This window comes from Pseudophryne corroboree, chromosome 5, assembly GCF_028390025.1.
Source record: "Pseudophryne corroboree isolate aPseCor3 chromosome 5, aPseCor3.hap2, whole genome shotgun sequence".
Lineage (NCBI taxonomy): Eukaryota > Metazoa > Chordata > Amphibia > Anura > Myobatrachidae > Pseudophryne > Pseudophryne corroboree.
This window is the reverse complement of record NC_086448.1, coordinates 656,823,218-656,846,001: the sequence shown is the minus strand read 5'-3', so window position 1 is coordinate 656,846,001 and position 22,784 is coordinate 656,823,218. Positions and strand designations below refer to the sequence as shown.

At 49.5% G+C, this 22,784-nt stretch overlaps 1 protein-coding gene across 1 annotated transcript in view; it reads left to right on the top strand.

The window, feature by feature from the left end:
• The first annotated feature begins 15,532 nt into the window (after positions 1-15,532).
• Positions 15,533-22,784, top strand: part of PRKDC (protein kinase, DNA-activated, catalytic subunit) — an 836,940-nt gene continuing 829,688 nt past the window's right edge. The window contains exons 1-2 of the mRNA XM_063923695.1: positions 15,533-15,844; positions 17,518-17,594. Coding sequence (XP_063779765.1) covers positions 15,628-15,844; positions 17,518-17,594 — 294 coding nt within the window. The 5' untranslated portion in view covers positions 15,533-15,627. The remainder of the gene's footprint in view (positions 15,845-17,517; positions 17,595-22,784) is intronic.

Here is a 22,784-nt window from a genome sequence, read left to right as displayed (position 1 = left end):
GGGTCCATTAAGGTTCAAATTTCGGCCCTGTCGATTTTCTTCCAGAAAGAATTGGCTTCAGTTCCTGAAGTCCAGAAGTTTGTCAAGGGAGTATTGCATATACAACCCCCTTTTGTGCCTCCAGTGGCACTGTGGGATCTCAACGTAGTTCTGGGATTCCTCAAATCACATTGGTTTAAAACCAGTCAAATCTGTGGATTTGAAGCATCTCACATGAAAAGTGACCATGCTCTTGGCCCTGGCCTGGACCAGGCGAGTGTCAAATTGGTGGTTTTTTCTCAAAAAAGCCCATATCTGTTTGTCCATTCGGACAGGGCAGAGCTGCGGACTCGTCCCCAGTTCTCTCCCTAAGGTGGTGTCAGTGTTTCACCTGAACCAGCTTATTATGGTGCCTTGCACCTACTAGGGACTTGGAGGACTCCAAGTTGCTAGATGTTGTCAGGGCCCTGAAAATATGTTCCAGGACGGCTGGAGTCAGGAAAACTGACTTGCTGTTATCCTGTATGCACCCAAAAAACTGGGTGCTCTTGCTTCTAAGCAGACTATTGCTAGTTGGATGTGTAATACAATTCAGCTTGCACATTCTGTGGCAGGCCTGCCACAGCCAAAATATGTAAATGCCCATTCCACAAGGAAGGTGGGCTCATCTTGGGCGGCTGCCCGAGGGGTCTCGGCTTTACAACTTTGCCGAGCAGCTACTTGGTCAGGGGCAAACACGTTTGCTAAATTCTACAAATTTGATACCCTGGCTAAGGAGGACCTGGAGTTCTCTCATTCGGTGCTGCAGAGTCATCCGCACTCTCCTGCCCGTTTGGGAGCTTTGGTATAATCCCCATGGTCCTTTCAGGAACCCCAGCATCCACTAGGACGATAGAGAAAATAAGAATTTACTTACCGATAATTCTATTTCTCGGAGTCCGTAGTGGATGCTGGGCGCCCATCCCAAGTGCGGATTATCTGCAATACTTGTACATAGTTACAAAAATCGGGTTATTGTTGTGAGCCATCTTTTCAGAGGCTCCGCTGTTATCATACTGTTAACTGGGTTTAGATCACAAGTTGTACGGTGTGATTGGTGTGGCTGGTATGAGTCTTACCCGGGATTCAAAATTCCTCCCTTATTGTGTACGCTCGTCCGGGCACAGTACCTAACTGGCTTGGAGGAGGGTCATAGGGGGAGGAGCCAGTGCACACCACCTGATCGGAAAGCTTTACTTTTGTGCCCTGTCTCCTGTGGAGCCGCTATCCCCATGGTCCTTTCAGGAACCCCAGCATCCACTACGGACTCCGAGAAATAGAATTATCGGTAAGTAAATTCTTATTATCTATAATGGGTGCAAGGTGTGCGGTGCATATGGGACACTGGGTCCATGGGGACCCACACACTGCACCCATTTGATTATACTCACCGATCCGTCGGTCCGACTCCAGCTGCAGAGCTTCAAATATCACTCAGAAAGTGGCAGCCGTGGCCATTTTCCGGTGATTCGTGCATGCACAATAAAGTTGTCCCTGGGAGTGCAGAGCGGTGTGTGACCAGCATGGCGTGGGGAGGGTAGTGGGAGGCTACTGATACAGGTATGTCACCAGTTGTGTATTTAATATGTGTGTGTGTGTGTGTGTGTGTGTGTGTGTGTGTGTGTGTGTGTGTGTGTGTGTGTGTGTGTGTGTGTGTAGGCAAGTTTGAAAAATATAAAGATGTATCTATTTATCAAGAAAGGTAGATATAGAGAAGACAGACAGAAGAGTGTCACTGAGGAGGGGGGGGGGGGTGGGGAATGCAATTTTTTTGAGCGCCAAACAGAACTAATAAATAGTTTTGCTGATAGGGCATGACTGCATGATTTCTGCTCACAGCTTCTGCAAAAAATTGCCATTTCATCAGCATGCCGAATAGTTTATATGGGTTTAGCGATTTACGTAGCTAAACCCAGTGCTTTTGGGTGTGATAAGTAATGGGCGTCCGCGATACTCGCTTCCATTACAGTTGAATAGCTGTAGGGCACCCAAGGACCATTTGGATTTCCCCATCTATGTTCAAGGACACAGTGCGTCTCATCCAAAATACTGTTATACACATTTTGCACACCAATAGTAGGACCCCTTATACTATCTAGTACTGGTGCCCCTTTCACATTATACCACACAGTATGAGACGAATTTCACATTATAGCTCACAGTATGAGCCAAAATTCACATTAGAGCACGCAGTAGAAGCCAAAATTCACATTAGAGCACGCAGTAGAAGCCAAAATTCACATTAGAGCACGCGGTATGAGCTGAAATTCACATTAGAGCACGCAGTAGAAGCCAAAATTCACATTAGAGCACGCAGTAGAAGCCAAAATTCACATTAGAGCACGCAGTAGAAGCCAAAATTCACATTAGAGCACGCGGTATGAGCTGAAATTCACATTAGAGCACGCGGTAGAAGCCGAAATTCACATTAGAGCACGTGGTAGAAGCCAAAATTCACATTAGAGCACGCGGTAGGAGCCGAAATTCACATTAGAGCACGCGGTAGGAGCCGAAATTCACATTAGAGCACGCGGTAGGAGCCGAAATTCACATTATGACACATATCTACATACTCACAGCCACATACAGTAGATACACACACACACACACACACACACACACACACACACACACACACACACACATATACATATACACACAGCTATATATATATATATACACACACATACACACACACTGTATATACATTTACATACAAAGTCACATATATACACACACACACTGTCCCCACCCTGACGCTCCATGAGTTCCCCACTGCTCACCAGTTGCCGGGGTATCAGCATGCGGGAGCCGGGCAGCTGTGCTGTGGAGCGTGAGCTGGCCACCCGGGTTGTCATCAGGCGAAAGCCGGAGATGGGCAGCGGAGCTGTCAGGGGGTCGGGATCCGGAGCCCTGGCATAATCAGGCCGCATGCGGAGAGCCGAACCTTGTAGCCGCACTTTTGACAGGGCCCAGGGAAGGGAGCCGGACACTGTACTATTTCAAATCTGCCGCGGCCGCTCCTGATTGGCTGCCGGTCCGCGGCTCCACGGCAGATTTGAAATAGTAGCGCTGCGGTCAGCTTGCTGCTGCGGCAGGCCATCAACCCAGAGAGATCAATCAGTTTCCCAGGCTCCGGCTGATTTCAAGTACTTGTTTCCTGTCTGCTGTTACTGTTTCTTTCAGGACAGGTTACGGAAGGTAGTGGTCACTGGTCGGGATGGGCAGCCCATTTGCGCCGTCACTCGTTTCCCATCACTCCCTCCCGTCCCTGCGCGGCTGCGCCTCCTGTAAGCGTATGGGGTGCAGGGAGGGGGGCTAGTGAAGCCTATCCGCTGCGGCACCATATGTGTCAAGATTACGCCGGCGGCCGTGTTTAGTTTGACGGTGCTACTGGAGGGGGGATCACAACCTGGGTGTAGGGGGACCGCGGAACGGCAGTAACAGGCTGCTGTAGCAGGAAAACATTTTTTCCTGTCTGCAGCAGCAGCACAGCTGAAGCTATGGGCCTTTTCTCTAACGTCCTAAGTGGATGCTGGGGACTCCGTAAGGACCATGGGGAATAGCGGCTCCGCAGGAGACTGGGCACATCTAAAGAAAGCTTTAGGACTAACTGGTGTGCACTGGCTCCTCCCCCTATGACCCTCCTCCAAGCCTCAGTTAGATTTCTGTGCCCGACGAGAAGGGTGCACACTAGGGGCTCTCCTGAGCTTCTTAGTGAAAGTTTTAGTTTAGGTTTGTTATTTTCAGTGAGACCTGCTGGCAACAGGCTCACTGCATCGAGGGACTAAGGGGAGAAGAAGCGAACTCACCTGCGTGCAGAGTGGATTGGGCTTCTTGGCTACTGGACATTAGCTCCAGAGGGACGATCACAGGCCCAGCCTGGATGGGTCCCGGAGCCGCGCCGCCGGCCCCCTTACAGAGCCAGAAGAGCGAAGAGGTCCGGAAAAATCGGCGGCAGAAGACGTCCTGTCTTCAATAAGGTAGCGCACAGCACTGCAGCTGTGCGCCATTGCTCTCAGCACACTTCATACTCCGGTCACTGAGGGTGCAGGGCGCTGGGGGGGGCGCCCTGAGACGCAATAAAACATGATAAAAATACCTTACATGGCAAAAAATACATCACATATAGCTCCTGGGCTATATGGATGCATTTAACCCCTGCCAGAATATACAGAAAAACGGGAGATAAGGCCGCCGAAAAGGGGGCGGAGCCTATCTCCTCAGCACACTGGCGCCATTTTCCCTCACAGCTCAGTTGGAGGGAAGCCCCTGGCTCTTCCCTGCTGTCACTACACTAAAGAAAGGGTTAAAAAAAAAGAGGGGGGCACTAATTAGGCGCAGTATTAAAACATACAGCAGCTATAAGGGGAAAAACACTTATATAAGGTTATCCCTGTATATATATATATAGCGCTCTGGTGTGTGCTGGCATACTCTCCCTCTGTCTCCCCAAAGGGCTAGTGGGGTCCTGTCCTCTATCAGAGCATTCCCTGTGTGCGTGCTGTGTGTCGGTACGTTTGTGTCGACATGTATGAGGAGAAAAATGATGTGGAGACGGAGCAGAGTGTCTGTAACAGTGATGTCACCACCTAGGGGGTCGACACCTGAGTGGATGTACTGTTGAAAATTACGTGACAGTGTCAGCTCTGTATAAAAAAACAGTGGTTGACAAGAGACAGCCGGCTACTCAGCTTGTGCCTGTCCAGACGTCTCATAGGCCGTCAGGGGCTCTAAAGCGCCCGTTACCTCAGATGGCAGATACAGACGCCGACACGGATACTGACTCCTGTGTCGACGGTGAAGAGACAACCGTGATTTCCAGTAGGGCCACACGTTACATGATTGAGACAATGGAAAAATAAGATTTTACTTACCGATAAATCTATAGTTCGTAGTCCGTAGTGGATGCTGGGGACTCCGTAAGGACCATGGGGATATAGCGGCTCCGCAGGAGACAGGGCACAATAATAAAAGCTTTAGGATCAGGTGGTGTGCACTGGCTCCTCCCCCTATGACCCTCCTCCAAGCCTCAGTTAGGATACTGTGCCCGGACGAGCGTGCATAATAAGGAAGGATATTGAATCCCGGGTAAGACTCATACCAGCCACACCAATTACACCGTACAACCTGTGATCTGAACCCAGTTAACAGTATGATAACAACGAAGGAGCCTCTGACAAGATGGCTCACAACAAGAATAACCCGATTTTTGTAACAATAACTATGTACAAGTATTGCAGACAATCCGCACTTGGGATGGGCGCCCAGCATCCACTACGGACTACGAGAAATAGATTTATCGGTAAGTAAAATCTTATTTTCTCTGACGTCCTAGTGGATGCTGGGGACTCCGTAAGGACCATGGGGATTATACCAAAGCTCCCAAACGGGCGGGAGAGTGCGGATGACCCTGCAGCACCGAATGAGAGACTCCATGTCCTCCTCAGCCAGGGTATCAAATTTGTAGAATTTAGCAAACGTGTTTGCCCCTGACCAAGTAACTGCTCGGCAAAGTTGTAAAGCCGAGACCCCTCGGGCAGTCGCCCAAGATGAGCCCCCTTCCTTTTGGAATGGGCTTTTACAGATTTTGGCTGTGGCAGGCCTGCCACAGAATGTGTAAACTGAATTGTATTACAAATCCAGCGAGCAATCGTCTGCTTAGAAGCAGGAGCACCCATCTTGTTGGGTGCATACAGGCTAAACAGCGAGTCAGATTTTCTGACTCCAGCCGTCCTGGAAACATATTTTTCAGGGCCCTGACAACGTCAAGTAACTTGGAGTCCTCCAAGTCCCTAGTACCCGCAGGTACCACAATATGTTGGTTCATGTGAAAAACAGAAAACACCTTAAGGAGAAATTAAGGACGAGTCCTCAATTCTGCCCTGTCAGAATGAAAAATTAAGTAAGGGCTTTATATATGATAAAGCCGCCAATTCTGACACACGCCTGGCTGAAGCCAGGGCTAATAGCATCGTCACCTTCCATGTGAGATATTTTAAGTCCACAGTGGTGAGTGGTTCAAACCAATGTGACTTTAGGAAACTCAAAACAACATTGAGATCCCAAGGTGCCACTGGGGCACAAAATGAGGCTGTATATGCAGTACTCCTTTTACAAACATCTGAACGTCAGGCACTAAAGCCAGTTCTTTCTGGAAGAAATTCGACAGGGCCGAAATTTGAACCTTAATGGACCCTAATTTTAGGCCCATAGACAGTCCTGTTTTCAGGAAATGTAGGAAACGACCCAGTTGGAATTCCTCTGTAGGGGCCTTCTTGGCCTCACACCACGCAACATATCTTCACCAAATGCGGTGAAAATGTTTTGCGGTTACATCCTTCCTGTCTTTGACCAGGGTAGGGATGACTTCATCTGGAATGCCCTTTCAGGATCCGGCGTTCAACCGCCATGCCGTCAAACGCGGTCGCGGTAAGTCTTGGAACAGACAAGGCCCCTGCTGGAGCAGGTCCTTTCTTAAAGGTAGAGGCCACGGGTCTTCCGTGAACATCTCTTGAAGTTTCGGGTACCAAGTCCTTCTTGGCCAATCCGGAACCACGAGTATCGTTCTTACTCATCTCCCTCTCATGATTCTCAGTACTTTTGGTATGAGAGGCATAGGAGGGAACATATACTCTGACTGGTACACCCACAGTGTTACCAGAGCGTCCACCGCTATTGCCTGAGGGTCCCTTGACCTGGCGCAATATCTGTCTAGTTTTTTGTTCAGGCGGGACGCCATCATGTCCACCTTTGGTTTTTCCCAACGGTTTACAATCATGTGGAAGACTTCCCGATGAAGTCCCCACTCTCCCGGGTAGAGGTCATGCCTGCTGAGGAAGTCTGCTTCCCAGTTTTCCACTCCCGGAATGAACACTGCTGAGAGTGTTATCACATGATTTTTCGCCCAGCGAAGAATCCTTGTAGTTTCTGCCATTTCCCTCCTGCTTCTTGTGCCGCCCTGTTTACGTGGGCGACTGCCGTGATGTTGTCCCACTGGATCAATACCGGCTGACCTTGAAGCAGAGGTCTTGCTAAGCTTAGAGCATTGTAAATTGCCCTTAGCTCCAGTATATTTATGTGGAGAGAAGTCTCCAGACTTGATCACACTCTCTGGAAATTTTTTCCTTGTGTGACTGCTCCCCAGCCACTCAGGCTGGCATCCGTGGTCACCAGGACCCAGTCCTGAATGCCGAATCTGCGGCCCTTTCATAGATGAGCACTCTGCAGCCACCGCAGAAGAAACACCCTTGTCCTTGGAGACAGGGTTATCCGCTGATGCATCTGAAGATGCGATCCGGACCATTTTTCCAGCAGATCCCACGGAAAGGTTCTTGCGTGAAATCTACCGAATGGGATCGCTTTGTAAGAAACCACCATTTTTCACAGGATCCTTGTGCAATGATGCACTGATACTTTTCCTGGTTTTAGGAGGTTCCTGACTAGCTCGGATAACTCCCTGGCTTTCTTCTCCGGGAGAAAACATCCTTTTCTGGACTGTGTCCAGAATCATCCCTAGGAACAGTAGACGTGTCGTCGGAAAAAACTGCGATTTTGGAATATTTAGAATCCACTCGTGCTGTCGTAGAACTACTTAAGATAGTGCTACTCCGACCTCCAACTGTTCTCTGGACCTTGCCTTTATCAGGAAAGCGTCCATATTTCTTTTAAGAAGAATCATCATTTCGGCCATTACCTTGGTAAAGACCCGGGGTGCCGTGGACAATCCAAACGGCAGCGTCTGAACTGATAGTGACAGTTCTGTACCACGAACCTGAGGTACCCTTGGTGAGAAGGCAAATTTGGACATGTAGGTAAGCGTCCCTGATATCCAGTGACACCATATCGTCCCCTTCTTCCTGGTTCGCTATCACTACTCTGAGTGACTCCATCTTGATTTGAACGCTTGTATGTAAGTGTTCAAATATTTCAGATCTCACCGAGCCGTCTGGCTTCAGTACCACAATATAGTGTGGAATAATACCCCTTCCCTTGTTGTAGAAGGGGTACTTTGATTATCACCTGCTGGGAATACAGCCTGTGAATTGTTCCCAATACTGCCTCCCTGTCGGAGGGAGACGTTGGTAAAGCAGACTTCAGGAACTTGTGAGGGGGAGACGTCTCGAATTTCCAATGTACACCTGGGATACTACGTGTAGGATCCAGGAGTCCACTTGTGAGTGAGCCCCCTGCGTGCTGAAACTCTTGAGATGACCCCCTACCGCACCTGAGTCCGCTTGTACTGCCCCAGCGTCATGCTGCGGACTTGGCAGAAGCTGTGGAGGGCTTCTGTTCCTGGGAATGGGCTGCCTGCTGCAGTCTTCTTCCCTTTCCTCTACCCCTGGGCAGATATGACTGGCCCTTTTGCCCGCCTGCCCTTATGGGGACGAAAGGACTGAGACTGAAAAGACTGTGTCCTTTTCTGCTGAGATGTGACTTGGGGTAACAAAAGGTGGATTTTTCAGCTGTTGCCATGGCCACCAGGTCCGATGGACCGCCCCTTTATACGGCAATACTTCCATGTGCCGTCTGGAATCTGCATCACCTGACCACTGTCGTGTCTTCGTCTGGCAGATATGGACATCACATTTACTCTTGATGCCAGAATGCAAATATCCCTCTGCGCATCTCGCATATATAGAAATGCATCTATAGTCAATAAAATCTTGTCCCTGTCAAGGGTATCAATATTTTCAGTCAGGAAATCCGACCAAGCCCCCTCAGCGCTGCACATCCAGGCTGAGGCGATTGCTGGTCGTAGTATAACACCAGTATGTGTGTATATACTTTTAGGATATTTTTCAGCTTCCTATCAGCTGGCTCCTTGAGGGCTGCCGTATCTGGAGACGGTAACGCCCCTTGTTTTTATAAGCGTGTGAGCGCCTTATCCACCCTAAGGTGTGTTTCCCAACTCGCCCTAACTTCTGGCGGGAAAGGGTATACCGCCAATAATTTTCTATCGGAGGAAACCCACGTATCATCACACACTTCATTTAATTTATCTGATTCAGGAAAAACTACAAGTAGTTTATTCACACCCTACATAATACCCTTATTTGTGGTACTTGTAGTATCAGAAATATGTAACACCTCCTTCATTGCCCTTAACATGAAACGTGTGGCCCTAAAGGAAAATACGTTTGTTTATTCACCGTCGACACTGGAGTCAGTGTCCGTGTCTGTGTCAACCGACTGAGGTAAATGGGCGTTTTTACAAGCCCCTGACGGTGTCTGAGACGCCTGGACAGGTACTAATTTGTTTGCCGGCCGTCTCATGTCGTCAACCGACCTTGCAGCGTGTTGACATTATCACGTAATTCCTAAATAAGCCATCCATTCCAGTGTCGACTCCCTAGAGAGTGACATCACCAATACAGGCAATTTGCTCTGCCTCCTCACCAACATCGTCCTCCTACATGTCGACACACACGTACCGACACACAGCACACACACAGGGAATGCTCTGATAGAGGACAGGACCCCACTAGCCCTTTGGGGAGACAGAGGGAGAGTTTGCCAGCACACACCAAAAACGCTATAATTATACAGGGACAACCCCTTATACAAGTGTTTTCCCTTATAGCATTTTTATATATGTAATCATATCGCCAAATAAGTGCCCCCCCTCTCTGTTTTAACCCTGTTTCTGTAGTGCAGTGCAGGGGAGAGCCTGGGAGTCTTCCTCACAGCAGAGCTGAGCAGGAAAATGGCGCCGTGTGCTGAGGAGAATAGGCCCCGCCCCCTTTTTGGCGGGCTTCTTCTCCCGTTTTTCTGAGACCTGGCAGGGGTTAAATACATCCATATAGCCTCAAGGGCTATATGTGATGTATTTTAGCCATAAAAAGGTATTATACATTGCTGCCCAGGGCGCCCCCCCCCAGCGCCCTGCACCCTCAGTGACAGTTGGTGACTGTTGGTGAAGTGTGCTGACAACAATGGCGCACAGCTGCAGTGCTGTGCACTACCTTATGAAGACTGAAAGTCTTCTGCCGCCTGTTTCTGGACTCTGGACCTCTTCAACTTCGGCATCTGCAAGGGGGGTCGGCGGCACGGCTCCGGGACGAACCCCAGGGTGAGACCTGTGTTCCGACTCCCTCTGGAGCTAATGGTGTCCAGTAGCCTAAGAAGCAAATCCATCCTGCACGCAGGTGAGTTTACTTCTCTCCCCTAAGTCCCTCGTAGCAGTGAGCCTGTTGCCAGCAGGTCTCACTGAAAGAAAAAAACCTAACTTAAACTTTTATTCTAAGCAGCTCAGGAGAGCCACTTAGATTGCACCCTTCTCGGCCGGGCACAAAAATCTAACTGAGGCTTGGAGGAGGGTCATAGGGGGAGGAGCCAGTGCACACCACCTGATCCTAAAGCTTTTATTATTGTGCCCTGTCTCCTGCGGAGCCGCTATATCCCCATGGTCCTTACGGAGTCCCCAGCATCCACTAGGACGTCAGAGAAATGTTTTATACATTTCTGATAATACGAGTACCACCAAAAAGGGGTATTATGTTCGGTGAGGGAAAAACTACCTGTAGTTTTCCTGAATCTGAGAAATAAAATGAGGTGTGTGATGATGCGTGGGTTTCCCCCCGATAACAATTGATAATTTCTTAAAAAGTATTGGCTGTATACCCTTTCCCGCCAGAGGTTAGGGTGCATTGGGAAACACCCCCTAGGGGGGATAAGGCGCTCACACGCTTGTAAGAACAAGGGCTCTACCCTCTCATGAGATGGCCGCCCTTAAGGATCCTGCTGATAGAAAGCAGGAGGGTATCCAAAAATGTATTCACACACATACTGGTGTTATACTGCGACCAGCAATCGCCTCAGCCTGGAGGTGCAGTGCTGGGTTGGCATGGTCGGATTCCCTGACTGGAAATATTGATATCCTAGATAAGGATAGTATATTATTGCCTATAGAGCATTTAAAAGATGCATTTCTATATATGCATGATGCACAGCGGAATATTTGCCGACTGGCATCAAGTATAAGTGCGTTGTCCAATTCTACCAGTAAAATGGTCAGGTGATGCGGATTCCAAACGGCATTTGGAAGTATTGCCTTTGAAAGGGGACATTTGAGGTCGGTCTTTTAGACCTGGTGGCCACGGCAACAACTGGGAAATCCACGTTTGTACCCCAGGTCGCCTCTCAAAATAAGACGCCGTATTATCAGGCGCAGTCCTTTGTTGGCAAGCGGACAAAAGGTTCCTCTTTTCTGCTCGTGACAGAGGGAGAGGAAAAAGGCTGAAGAGATTAGCCAGTTCCCAGGAACAGAAACCCTTTCCCGCCTCTGCCAAGCCCTCAGTATGACGCTAGGGCCTTACAAGCTCAGGCACGGTGGGGGCCCGTTCTCAATGAATTTCAGTGCGCAGTGGGCTCACTCGCAAGTAGACCCCTGGATCCTTCAGGTAATATCTCAAGGGTACATATTGGAATTCGAGACGTCTCCCCCTCGCCGTTTCCAAAAGTCGGCTTTACCGACGTCTCCCTCTGACAGGGAGGCAGTTTTGGAAGCCATTTACAAGCTGTATTCCCAGCAGGTGATAATCAAGGTACCCCTCCTGCAACAGGGAACGGGGTATTATTCCACACTATTGTGGTACCGAAGCCAGACGGCTCGGTGAGACCGATTCTAAATCTAAAATCTAAAATCTTTGAACACTTACATACAGAGGTTCAAATTCAAGATTGAGTCACTCAGAGCAGTGATTGCGAACCTGGAAGAAGGGGACTACATGATGTCTCGGGACATCAAGGATGCTTACCTTCATGTCAAAATTTACCCTTCTCACCAAGGGTACCTCAGGTTATGGTACAGAACTGTCACTATCAGTTCAGACGCTGCCGTAGGGATGGTCCACGGCACCCCGGGTCTTTACCAAGGTAATGGCCGAAATGATATCCCTTCGAAGGAAGGGAATTTTAGTTATCCCTTACTTGGACGATTCCCTGATAAGGGTAAGATCCAGGGAACAGTTGGAAGTCGGTGTAACACTATCTCAGGTAGTGTTGCGGCAGCACGATTGGATTCTCAATATTCCAAAATCGCAGCTGGTTCCGACGACTTGTCTTCTGTTTCCTAGGGATGTTCCTGGACACAGTCCAGAAAAAAGGTGTTTCTCCCGGAAGAGAAAGCCAGGGAGTTATCCGAGCTAGTCAGGAACCTCCTAAAACCGAACCAAGTCTCAGTGCATCAATGCACAAGGGTTCTGGGTAAAAATGGTGGCTTCCTACGAAGCAATCCCATTCGTTAGATTCCACGCAAGAACTTTCCAGTGGAACCTACTGGACAAATGGTCCGGGTCGCATTTTCAGATGCATCAGCGGATAACCCTGTCACCAAGGACAAGGGTATCCATCCTGTGGTGGTTGCAGAGTGCTCATCTTCTAGAGGGCCGCAGATTCGGCATTCAGGACTGGGTCCTGGTGACCACGGATGCCAGCCTGCGAGGCTGGGGAGCAGTCACACAGGGAAGGAATATCCAGGGCTTAGGGTCAAGCCTGGATACATCACTTCACATAAATATCCTGAAGCTAAGGGCCATTTACAATGCTCTAAGCTTAGCAAGACCTCTGCTTCAAGGTCAGCCGGTGTTGATCCAGTCGGACAACATCATGGCAGTCACCCACGTAAACAGACAGGGTGGCACAAGAAGCAGGAGGGCAATGGCAGAAGCTGCAGGGATTCTTCGCTGGGCGAAAAATCATGTGATAGCACTGTCAACAGTATTCATTCCGGGAGTGGACAACTGGGAAGCAGACTTCCTCAGCACGACCTCCACCCGGGAGAGTGGGGACTTCACCCAGAAGTCGTCCACATGATTAAAAAACTCGACAGGTATTGCGCCAGGTCAAGAGACCCTCAGGCAATAGTTGTAGACGCTCTGGTAACACCGTGGGTGTACCAGTCAGTGTATGTGTTCCCTCCTCTGCCTCTCATACCCAAGGTACTGAGATTGATAAGATGGAGAGGAGAAAGCACTATATTCGTGGCTCCGGATTGGCCAAGAAGGACTTGGTAACCGGAACTTCAAGAGATGCTCACGGAGGATCCGTGGCCTCTACCTCTAAGAAGGGACCTGCTCCAGCAAGGACCCTGTCTGTTCCAAGACTTACCGCGGCTGCGTTTGACGGCATGCCGGTTGAACACCGTATCCTGAAGGGAAAAAAAGGCATTCCGGATGAAGTCATCCATATCCTGATCTAAAGCCAGGAAGGATGTAACCGCAAAAACATTATCACCGCAATTGGCGAAAATATGTTGCGTAGTGCGAGGCCAGTAAGGCCCGACGGAGGAAATTCAACTGGGTCGATTCCTACATTTCCTGCAAACAGGAGTGTCTATGGGCCTGAAATTGGGGTCCATTAAGGTTCAGATTTCGGCCCTGTCAATTTTCTTCCAAAAAAAGAACTAGCTTCAGTCCCTGAAGTTTAGACGTTTGTAAAAGGGGTACTGCATATACAGCCTCCTTTTGTGCCTCCAGTGGCAATTTGGGATCTCAATGTAGTTTGGGTTCTCAATGTACATTGGTTTGAACCACTTAAATCTGTGGAGTTAAAATATCTCACATGGAAAGTGGTCATGCTGTTGGCCCTGGCCTGGGCCAGGCGCGTGTCAGAATTGGCGGCTTTATCCTGTAAAAGCCCTTATCTGATTTTCCATTCGGACAGGGCGGAATTGAGGACTCGTCCTCAGTTTCTCCCTAAGGTGGTTCCAGCGTTTTCACCTGAACCAACCTATTGTGATGCCTGCGGCTACTAGGGACTTGGAGGAATCCAAGTTGCTGGATGTTGTCAGGGCCCTGAAAATATGTTTCCAGGACGGCTGGAGTCAGGAAATCTGACTCGCTGTTTATCCTGTATGCACCCAACAAGCTGGGTGCTCCTGCTTCTAAGCAGACTATTGCTCGTTGGATTTGTAGTACAATTCAGCTTGCACATTCTGTGGCAGGCCTGCCACAGCTAAAATCTGTAAAAGCCCGTTCCACAAGGAAAGTGGGCTCATCTTGGGCGGCTGCCCGAGGGGTCTCGGCTTTACAACTTTGCCGAGCAGCTACTTGGTCAGGGGCAAACACGTTTGCTAAATTCTACAAATTTGATACCCTGGCTGAGGAGGACCTGGAGTTCTCTCATTCGGTGCTGCAGAGTCATCCGCACTCTCCCGCCCGTTTGGGAGCTTTGGTATAATCCCCATGGTCCTTACGGAGTCCCCAGCATCCACTTAGGACGTTAGAGAAAATAAGAATTTACTTACCGATAATTCTATTTCTCATAGTCCGTAGTGGATGCTGGGCGCCCATCCCAAGTGCGGATTGTCTGCAATACTTGTACATAGTTATTGTTACAAAAATCGGGTTATTATTGTTGGGAGCCATCTTTTCAGAGGCTCCTCTGTTATCATACTGTTAACTGGGTTCAGATCACAAGTTATACGGTGTGATTGGTGTGGCTGGTATGAGTCTTACCCGGGATTCAAAATCCTTCCTTATTGTGTACGCTCGTCCGGGCACAGTATCCTAACTGAGGCTTGGAGGAGGGTCATAGGGGGAGGAGCCAGTGCACACCAGTTAGTCCTAAAGCTTTCTTTAGATGTGCCCAGTCTCCTGCGGAGCCGCTATTCCCCATGGTCCTTACGGAGTCCCCAGCATCCACTACGGACTATGAGAAATAGAATTATCGGTAAGTAAATTCTTATTATTTGATGGGGGGCCTGGAGCTGCAGCTCCATCCGCCCCATTGTTAATCCGGCCCTGCCTGTGTGGATGCTACAGCAGCCAAGCCTGCCAGGCGCACTCACTTATGAATAGGCGCTCCCAGGCCCTCTTCATTCCCGGAGGCGGCTCTCACAGACGGAGCAGCAGCTGCTTAAGTAGCCCAACTACCGCCTGCTTAGCGCTTACTTTCCATTGCCTGCGGCGAGTCTCACAGGCGTATCATGTGACGGAGCTACTGCCTGCAGTAGCGATCCCACTCCGAGGCAGGTATGACGCTCTGTTATAACAAATGGCGCCTGCCACACCGCTCCCCGTCCCTTACAGAGGCGGCGGCAGGAGACAGGCGCCGACACCCAGCGGATCTTACACTACTACCTCACTGACGAAAACGTCCGCACGTGGGGGTGTGCTGCCGGATGGTGCGCTTTCAGTGCAGTTGCGCTGTGGGGAAGGCACCTTTGGCACACACCTAGTTACAGCCCTAGTTACAGCCCTAGTATACACATATTACTTTGCCCCACTGCCACCCCTCTGAGGAATGCCCAGCAGTAGAGTCCTGGCACAACTGTTCGGCTGTTTCCCGCATATGGGAAATTGTTTCCAGACGTAGTTCAAAAATTAAACCCAGCTCAGAGTGGAGATGAGGGCAGCGGTGCTGTATTAAACACTAGTCTACTGAAAATGGTTTATTTGAACAAAGCACACTGTAGAGGACATATATGCAATGACACAGAGGAAAACGTAGACCTTTTATTTAGAGTACTGCGGGCTCTTTAAAAGGCGTTCTCAGTTAGGGTAGCTCTAGCTCCCGGCCGTGTGATTGGAGAGCGCCGTCCCGGCAGTGTGTACAGTGCGGTCGCTGCTCTCCCGCTTCAGCTCAGACCGGGCTGTTACTGCTGACATGCTGCAGTCCGGTGCTAGCGGTTCCCAGTCTGAGAGTGGAGAGGCAGAACCGGCGGCTCCGGTTGAGTCAGCCAGCGGTGTCTTGGGCAGTCTTCACCAGCTGCACCGGCTGCTTGGCTCCGGGGATACCGGGCTGTCATGTGATGCGGCTTTCGGCCTCCTACGCAGCCTGGGAGAGGAGTGCGTGGTGAGCGCGCAAGGGAGCAGCCAGCAAGGTGTGTGGCACCGGGGACTGGTCACCAGGGATGTGCGGTGATCTAAATGGCTCAGGAGGCATTGGCTAGAACCAGAGACAGATTAACACGCAATAGGGCCAGATGTACTAAGCCTTGAAAAGTGATAAATATCACGGTGATAAAGTACCAGCCAATCGACTCCTAACTGTCATTTTTCAAACACAGCCAGTGACATGGTAGTTAGGAGCTGATTGGCTGGTAGTTTATCACTGTGAAATTTATCACTTTTCAGGCTTAGTACATCTCCGTACATCTGGGCATTATACACAGGTGCAGCAGTATATACTCCTGGAAATTTGGTTAGTTTTGATTAGAGCTGTGCGGTAAAGATAGGCAGTGCCTCACCAAGCCGCATGTCACTGCTGGTCACCAGGAATTGTATATTCTACTGTAGAAGCCATCCACCACTGTATCAATGGAATTATCACACTCCTTCCTTGGGACATCTGACACATCATGTTTTCCAGGTCACTGTGGAGCTTTAAATGTTACTGTTTACAGTTGTACACCTACTGGGTGGTCCTGAGGACCTCCAGTGCATAGTTATTAGGGAAGGTCACACATTAAACAATTACGCAGTGTGTATTTCACCTTGAACTCTGGTACAGTAATTAACGTGGTTATATCTACGAAACAGGTGCTCCTGAAGGCCCATATAAACGTGCTGATGCTGAGCGTGTGGGGGGAGATGGGGGGCCACTCATTTCACCCAGCGGGTGAAATGAGTGACCTGCTAGATTGGCATGAATGCAGGCCAATCTAGCACCAGCGATAGCGATGCGCAGGGCTGTGCATCGCTATCGCTGTAGGGGCTACACACGGAGCGATAATGCTCAAATTCTAAGCAATCTAGTCAGATTGCTTAAAACAGTGGTTCTCAAACTTGGTCCTCAGGACCCCACACAGTGCATGTTTTGCAGGTAACCCAGCAGGTGCACAGGTGTATTAATTACTCACTGACACATTTTAAAAGGTCCACAGGTGCGGCTAATTATTTCACTTGTAATTCTGTGAGGAGACCTGCAAAACATGCACTATGTGGGGTCCCGAGGACCGAGTTTGAGAACCTGTGGCTTAGAATATCGCTCTGTGAGTACCCCCCTTTAACACAAAACAGGTGATCTCTTTTACACCAAACTTATATCCCTGGGCCAATTTTTGTGTGAAAGGGTCTACCTGGGTTGGGTTACCTGGGAATCTGACCTGGTAGCTAGCATGGTTGAACCCGCCAGAGACTGGGGTTGCCTGTTGTGTAACCCGAGTCATTTGGTGTCACAATAAAGGTATACAGAGCTCCAGGTCTTTGGCACTTAGAGATGTCATCACAAAGCGCTGGCAAAGAGAAGACACGGCAATAACACGAGTGCAGCCTATGGTGTGAAGAGGGTTTAAAGCTGTTGTGACACTACAAGCTGTGTGGCCCCCACTAACACCCTCTGTAGATGGCGTTTGCCCATTGTAGCCTATGGGCTATGCTTCGCAAAACTTACCGGGGAGGGTTCCTCTTCTATAGTTTGAAATTACAAATGGAAATATCTATATTTACAATAGTTTATTTAAATGCATTTCTTTGTAAAACCTTGTTGTTCGTTTTATTATCATGTTATAAAGTTTTCATCACCATTATTAAAATGTTGCTGTTATTCATTCAGACCTGAATACATCCTTGGTCTTCTCCAAAGAGTTTGGGTTGCTTGTCTTCATCCGCAATTCCCTCAACAGTGAAGAAGTAAGTCACTTTAAAATCATACAATTTTATTTGCTTATAATACTAGGTACACACTATGCAATATGTTCAATTAGCCAACGAACAACATATCGCAGAGTGTATCTGTCCGTATGTAGAGAAGATATGTCTGTGAACGACGTCATTCACAGACATATTGCGTCAGCACATCCAATGCAGATATATTGGTAAATCTGCATGTGTGTACAGCCAAACTGCCGACAATGGTATCACAACTGGGCAGACAAATTTAAATATCTGCCCAGTTGTGATGTATGGCCAGACATATTGAGCAACTGCCCAATCATTGGATCTAAGGGTCGGTGGACAAGTTGGTAAGGTATGTACCCAGCCTAAAGTATTTCATGTGTAGATCTAGCTTTTCTCTCCTCGTGCCTATCTCATAGCATAGTATCTAATGGCCCACCTTTTAAGAGTTCTGTGTCGCAGCATCGGCTCTTATGGCGATATGTGGCTGTATCAATTGTCTTTTAAATAGCAGCTATAGGGTGTATAACCATATGAGCAACATGAGTTTTCGTTTGCTGACCGCTGGTCCAGAAAAGCCAAACTCACTGTCACATCCCTGCGACTGTAAGCTCAAATAATGTGATTCATTCATAACTTGACCACCCAAACCCTTGTTGAAGAAGGCTGCCACTATTTCTCTAACGTCCTAGTGGATGCTGGGGACTCCGTAAGGACCATGGGGAATAGACGGGCTCCACAGGAGACTGGGCACTCTAAAGAAAGATTCAGTACTATCTGGTGTGCACTGGCTCCTCCCTCTATGCCCCTCCTCCAGACCTCAGTTAGAATCTGTGCCCGGCCAGAGCTGGGTGCTCCTAGTGGGCTCTCCTGAGCTTGCTAGAAAAGAAAGTATTTTGTCAGGTTTTTTATTTTCAGAGAGCTTATGCTGGCAACAGACTCTCTGCTACGTGGGACTGAGGGGAGAGAAGCAAACCTACTAACTGTGGCTAGGTTGCGCTTCTTAGGCTACTGGACACCATTAGCTCCAGAGGGATCGAACACAGGAACCTAACCTTGATCGTCTGTTCCCGGAGCCGCGCCGCCGTCCCCCTCGCAGAGCCAGAAGTACAGAAGCATGAAGACATTGAAATCGGCGGCAGAAGACTCCTGTCTTCACTAAAGGTAGCGCACAGCACTGCAGCTGTGCGCCATTGCTCCCACAGCACACCCGCACACTCCGGTCACTGTAGGGTGCAGGGCGCAGGGGGGGGCGCCCTGGGCAGCAATTAAGATACCTGATGGCAAAAGTACACACATATACAGTCAGGCACTGTATATATGTGCGAGCCCCCGCCATTTTTACACATAAGACGCGGGATAGAAGCCTGCCGCTGAGGGGGCGGGGCCTTCTTCCTCAGCACACCAGCGCCATTTTCTCTTCACAGCTCCGCTGGAAGGACGCTCCCCAGGCTCTCCCCTGCAGTATACAGGTGCATTAGAGTGTAAAAAAGAGAGGGGGGGCACATAAATTTAGGCGCAGATATATATTTATAAAAACAGCAGCTACCGGGTAAACACTAAAGTACTGTGTAATTCCTGGGTTATATAGCGCTGGGGTGTGTGCTGGCATACTCTCTCTCTGTCTCCCCAAAAGCCTTTGTGGGGTCCTGTTCTCAGTCAGAGCATTCCCTGTATGTGTGCGGTGTGTCGGTACGCCTGTGTCGACATGTTTGATGAGGAAGGATACGTGGAGGCAGAACAAGTGCAAACAGATGTGGTGTCGCCCCCGACGGGGCCGACACCGGATTGGATGGATATGTGGAAGGTGTTAAATGATAATGTAAGCTCCTTACATAACAGATTGGATAAAGCTGTAGCCTTGGGACAGTCGGGGTCTCAACCCATGCCTGCTCCCACAGCGCAGAGGCCGTCAGGGTCTCAAAAGCGCCCAATATCCCAGTTAGTTGACACAGATGTCGACACGGAATCTGATTCCAGTGTCGACGACGATGATGCAAAGTTGCAGCCTAAAATGACTAAGGCTATCTGCTACATGATTGTGGCAATGAAGAATGTATTACACATTTCTGAGGAGAATCCTGTCCCTGACAAGAGGATTTTATATGTATGGGGAGAAAAAGCAAGAAGTGACTTTTCCCCCGTCACATGAATTGAATGAATTATGTGAAAAAGCATGGGATTCCCCTGATAGGAAGCAAGTGATTTCCAAAAGATTACTGATGGCGTATCCTTTCCGGCCAACGGACAGGTTACGCTGGGAATCCTCACCCAGGGTAGACAAGGCGTTGACGCGCTTGTCTAAAAAGGTGGCCCTGCCGTCTCAGGATACGGCCGCCCTAAAGGATCCTGCGGATAGAAAGCCGGAAGCTATCCTGAAGTCTGTTTACACACATTCTGGTACACTGCTGAGGCCAGCAATTGCTTCGGCTTGGATGTGTAGTGCGGTAGCGGCATGGACGGATACTCTGTCTGAGGAGTTAGATACCCTGGACAGGGACTCTGTTCTGATGACCCTGGCACATATCAAGGATGCTGTCCTATATATGCGGGATGCCCAGAGGGACATTTGCCTGCTGGGCTCTAGAGTTAACGCAATGTCCATTTCTGCCAGGAGGGTCTTATGGACTCTGCAATGGACAGGGGATGCCGACTCTAAAAAATACATGGAGGTTTTACCTTATAAGGGCGAGGAGTTATTTGGGGACGGTCTCTCCGACCTAGTTTCCACAGCTACGGCTGGGAAGTCAAATTTCTTGCCTTATGTCCCTCCACAGTCTAAGAAAGCACCGTATTACCAAATGCAGTCCTTTCGTTCGCAAAAGAGCAAGAAAGTCAGAGGTGCATCTTTTCTTGCCAGAGGCAGGGGTAAAGGAAAAAGGCTGCACCACGCAGCTAGTTCCCAGGAACAATAGTCCTCCCAGGCTTCCACTAAATCCACCGCATGACGCTGGGGCTCCACAGGCGGAGCCAGGAGCTGTGGGGGCGCGTCTCCGACATTTCAGCCACCAGTGGGTTCGCTCACGGGTGGATCCTTGGGCTATACAAGTTGTCTCAGGGATACAAGCTGGAATTCGAGGTGACGCCCCCTCACCGTTACCTAAAATCGTCCTTGCCAGCTTCCCCCAGGGAAAGGGAGGTGGTGCTGGCAGCAATTCACAAGCTATACCTCCAGCAGGTGGTTGTAAAGGTTCCTCTCCTTCAACAGGGAAGGGGTTACTATTCCACTATGTTTGTAGTACCGAAACCGGACGGTTCGGTCAGACCCATCTTGAATTTAAAATCCCTGAACATTTATCTGAGGACATTCAAGTTCAAAATGGAATCGCTCAGAGCGGTCTTTGCAAGCCTGGAAGAGGGGGATTTTATGGTGTCTCTGGACATCAAGGATGCTTACTTGCATGTCCCTATTTATCCACCTCATCAGGAGTACCTCAGATTTGTGGTACAGGACTGTCATTACCAATTCCAGACGTTGCCGTTTGGTCTGTCCACTGCACCGAGAATATTTACCAAGGTAATGGCGGAAGTGATGGTGCTCCTATAAAAGAAAGGTGTCACAATTATCCCATACTTGGACGATCTCCTAATAAAGGCGAGGTCCAGAGAGCAGTTGTTGATCAGCGTAGCACACTCTCAGGAAGTGTTGCAACAGCACGGCTGGATCCTGAATATCCCAAAATCACAGCTGATTCCTACGACGCGTCTGCCCTTTCTGGGCATGATTCTGGACACGGACCAGAAGAAGGTGTTTCTCCCGGCGGAGAAGGCTCAAGAGCTCGTGACTCTAGTCAGAGACCTCTTAAAACTGAAACAGGTGTCGGTGCATCACTGCACGCGAGTCCTGGGAAAGATGGTGGCCTCATACGAAGCCATTCCCTTCGGCAGGTTCCATGCAAGGATCTTTCAGTGGGAACTGTTGGACAAGTGGTCCGGATCGCATCTTCAGATGCATCGGCTGATCACCCTGTCCCCGAGGGCCAGGGTGTCTCTTCTGTGGTGGATGCAGAGTGCTCACCTTCTCGAAGGCCGCATGTTCGGCATACAGGACTGGGTCCTGGTGACCACGGATGCGAGCCTCCGCGGATGGGGGGCAGTCACTCAGGGAAGAAACTTCCAAGGGTTGTGGTCAAGTCGGGAGGCTTGTCTGCACATAAATATCCTGGAACTAAGGGCCATATACAACGCCCTGAGTCAAGCGGAGCCTCTGCTTCGCAGCCAACCGGTGCTGATTCAGTCAGACAACATCACCGCAGTGGCTCATGTAAACCGCCAGGGCGGCACAAGAAGCAGGGTGGTGATGGCGGAAGCCACCAGGATTCTTCGTTGGGCATAGAATCACGTGCAAGCACTGTCAGCGGTGTTCATTCCGGGAGTGGACAACTGGGAAGCAGACTTCCTCAGCAGACACGATCTCCACCCTGGAGAGTGGGGACTTCATCAAGAGGTCTTCATGCAGATTGCACAGCGGTGGGAACTGCCACAGGTGGACATGAATGGCGTCCCGCCGCAACAAAAAAGCTAAAAAGATATTGCGCCAGGTCAAGGGACCCTCAGGCGGTAGCTGTGGACGCGCTGGTAACACCATGGGTGTTCCAGTCGGTCTATGTGTTTCCTCCTCTTCCTCTCATATCCAAGGTGCTGAGAATTGTAAGAAAAAGAGTGAGAACAATATTCATTGCTCCGGATTGGCCAAGAAGGACTTGGTAACCGGAACTGCAAGAAATGCTCACAGAGGACCCGTGGCCTCTGCCTCTCAGACAAGACCTGTTACATCAAGGGCCCTGTCTGTTCCAAGACTTACCGCGGCTGCATTTGACGGCATGGCGGTTGAACGCCGGATCCTAGCGGAAAAGGGCATTCCGGATGAAGTTATTCCTATGCTGATAAAGTCTAGGAAAGATGTGACAGCAAAACATTATCACCGTATATGGCGAAAATATGTTGCTTGGTGTGAGGCCAGGAAGGCCCCTACAGAGGAATTCCGACTGTGTCGATTCCTGCACTTCCTACAGTCAGGAGTGACTATGGGCCTAAAATTAGGATCCATAAAGGTCCAGATTTCGGCCCTATCCATTTTCTTTCAAAAAGAACTGGCTTCACTGCCTGAGGTTCAGACGTTTGTTAAGGGAGTGCTGCATATTCAGCCCCCTTTTGTGCCACCAGTGGCACCTTGGGATCTTAACGTGGTGTTGGATTTCCTGA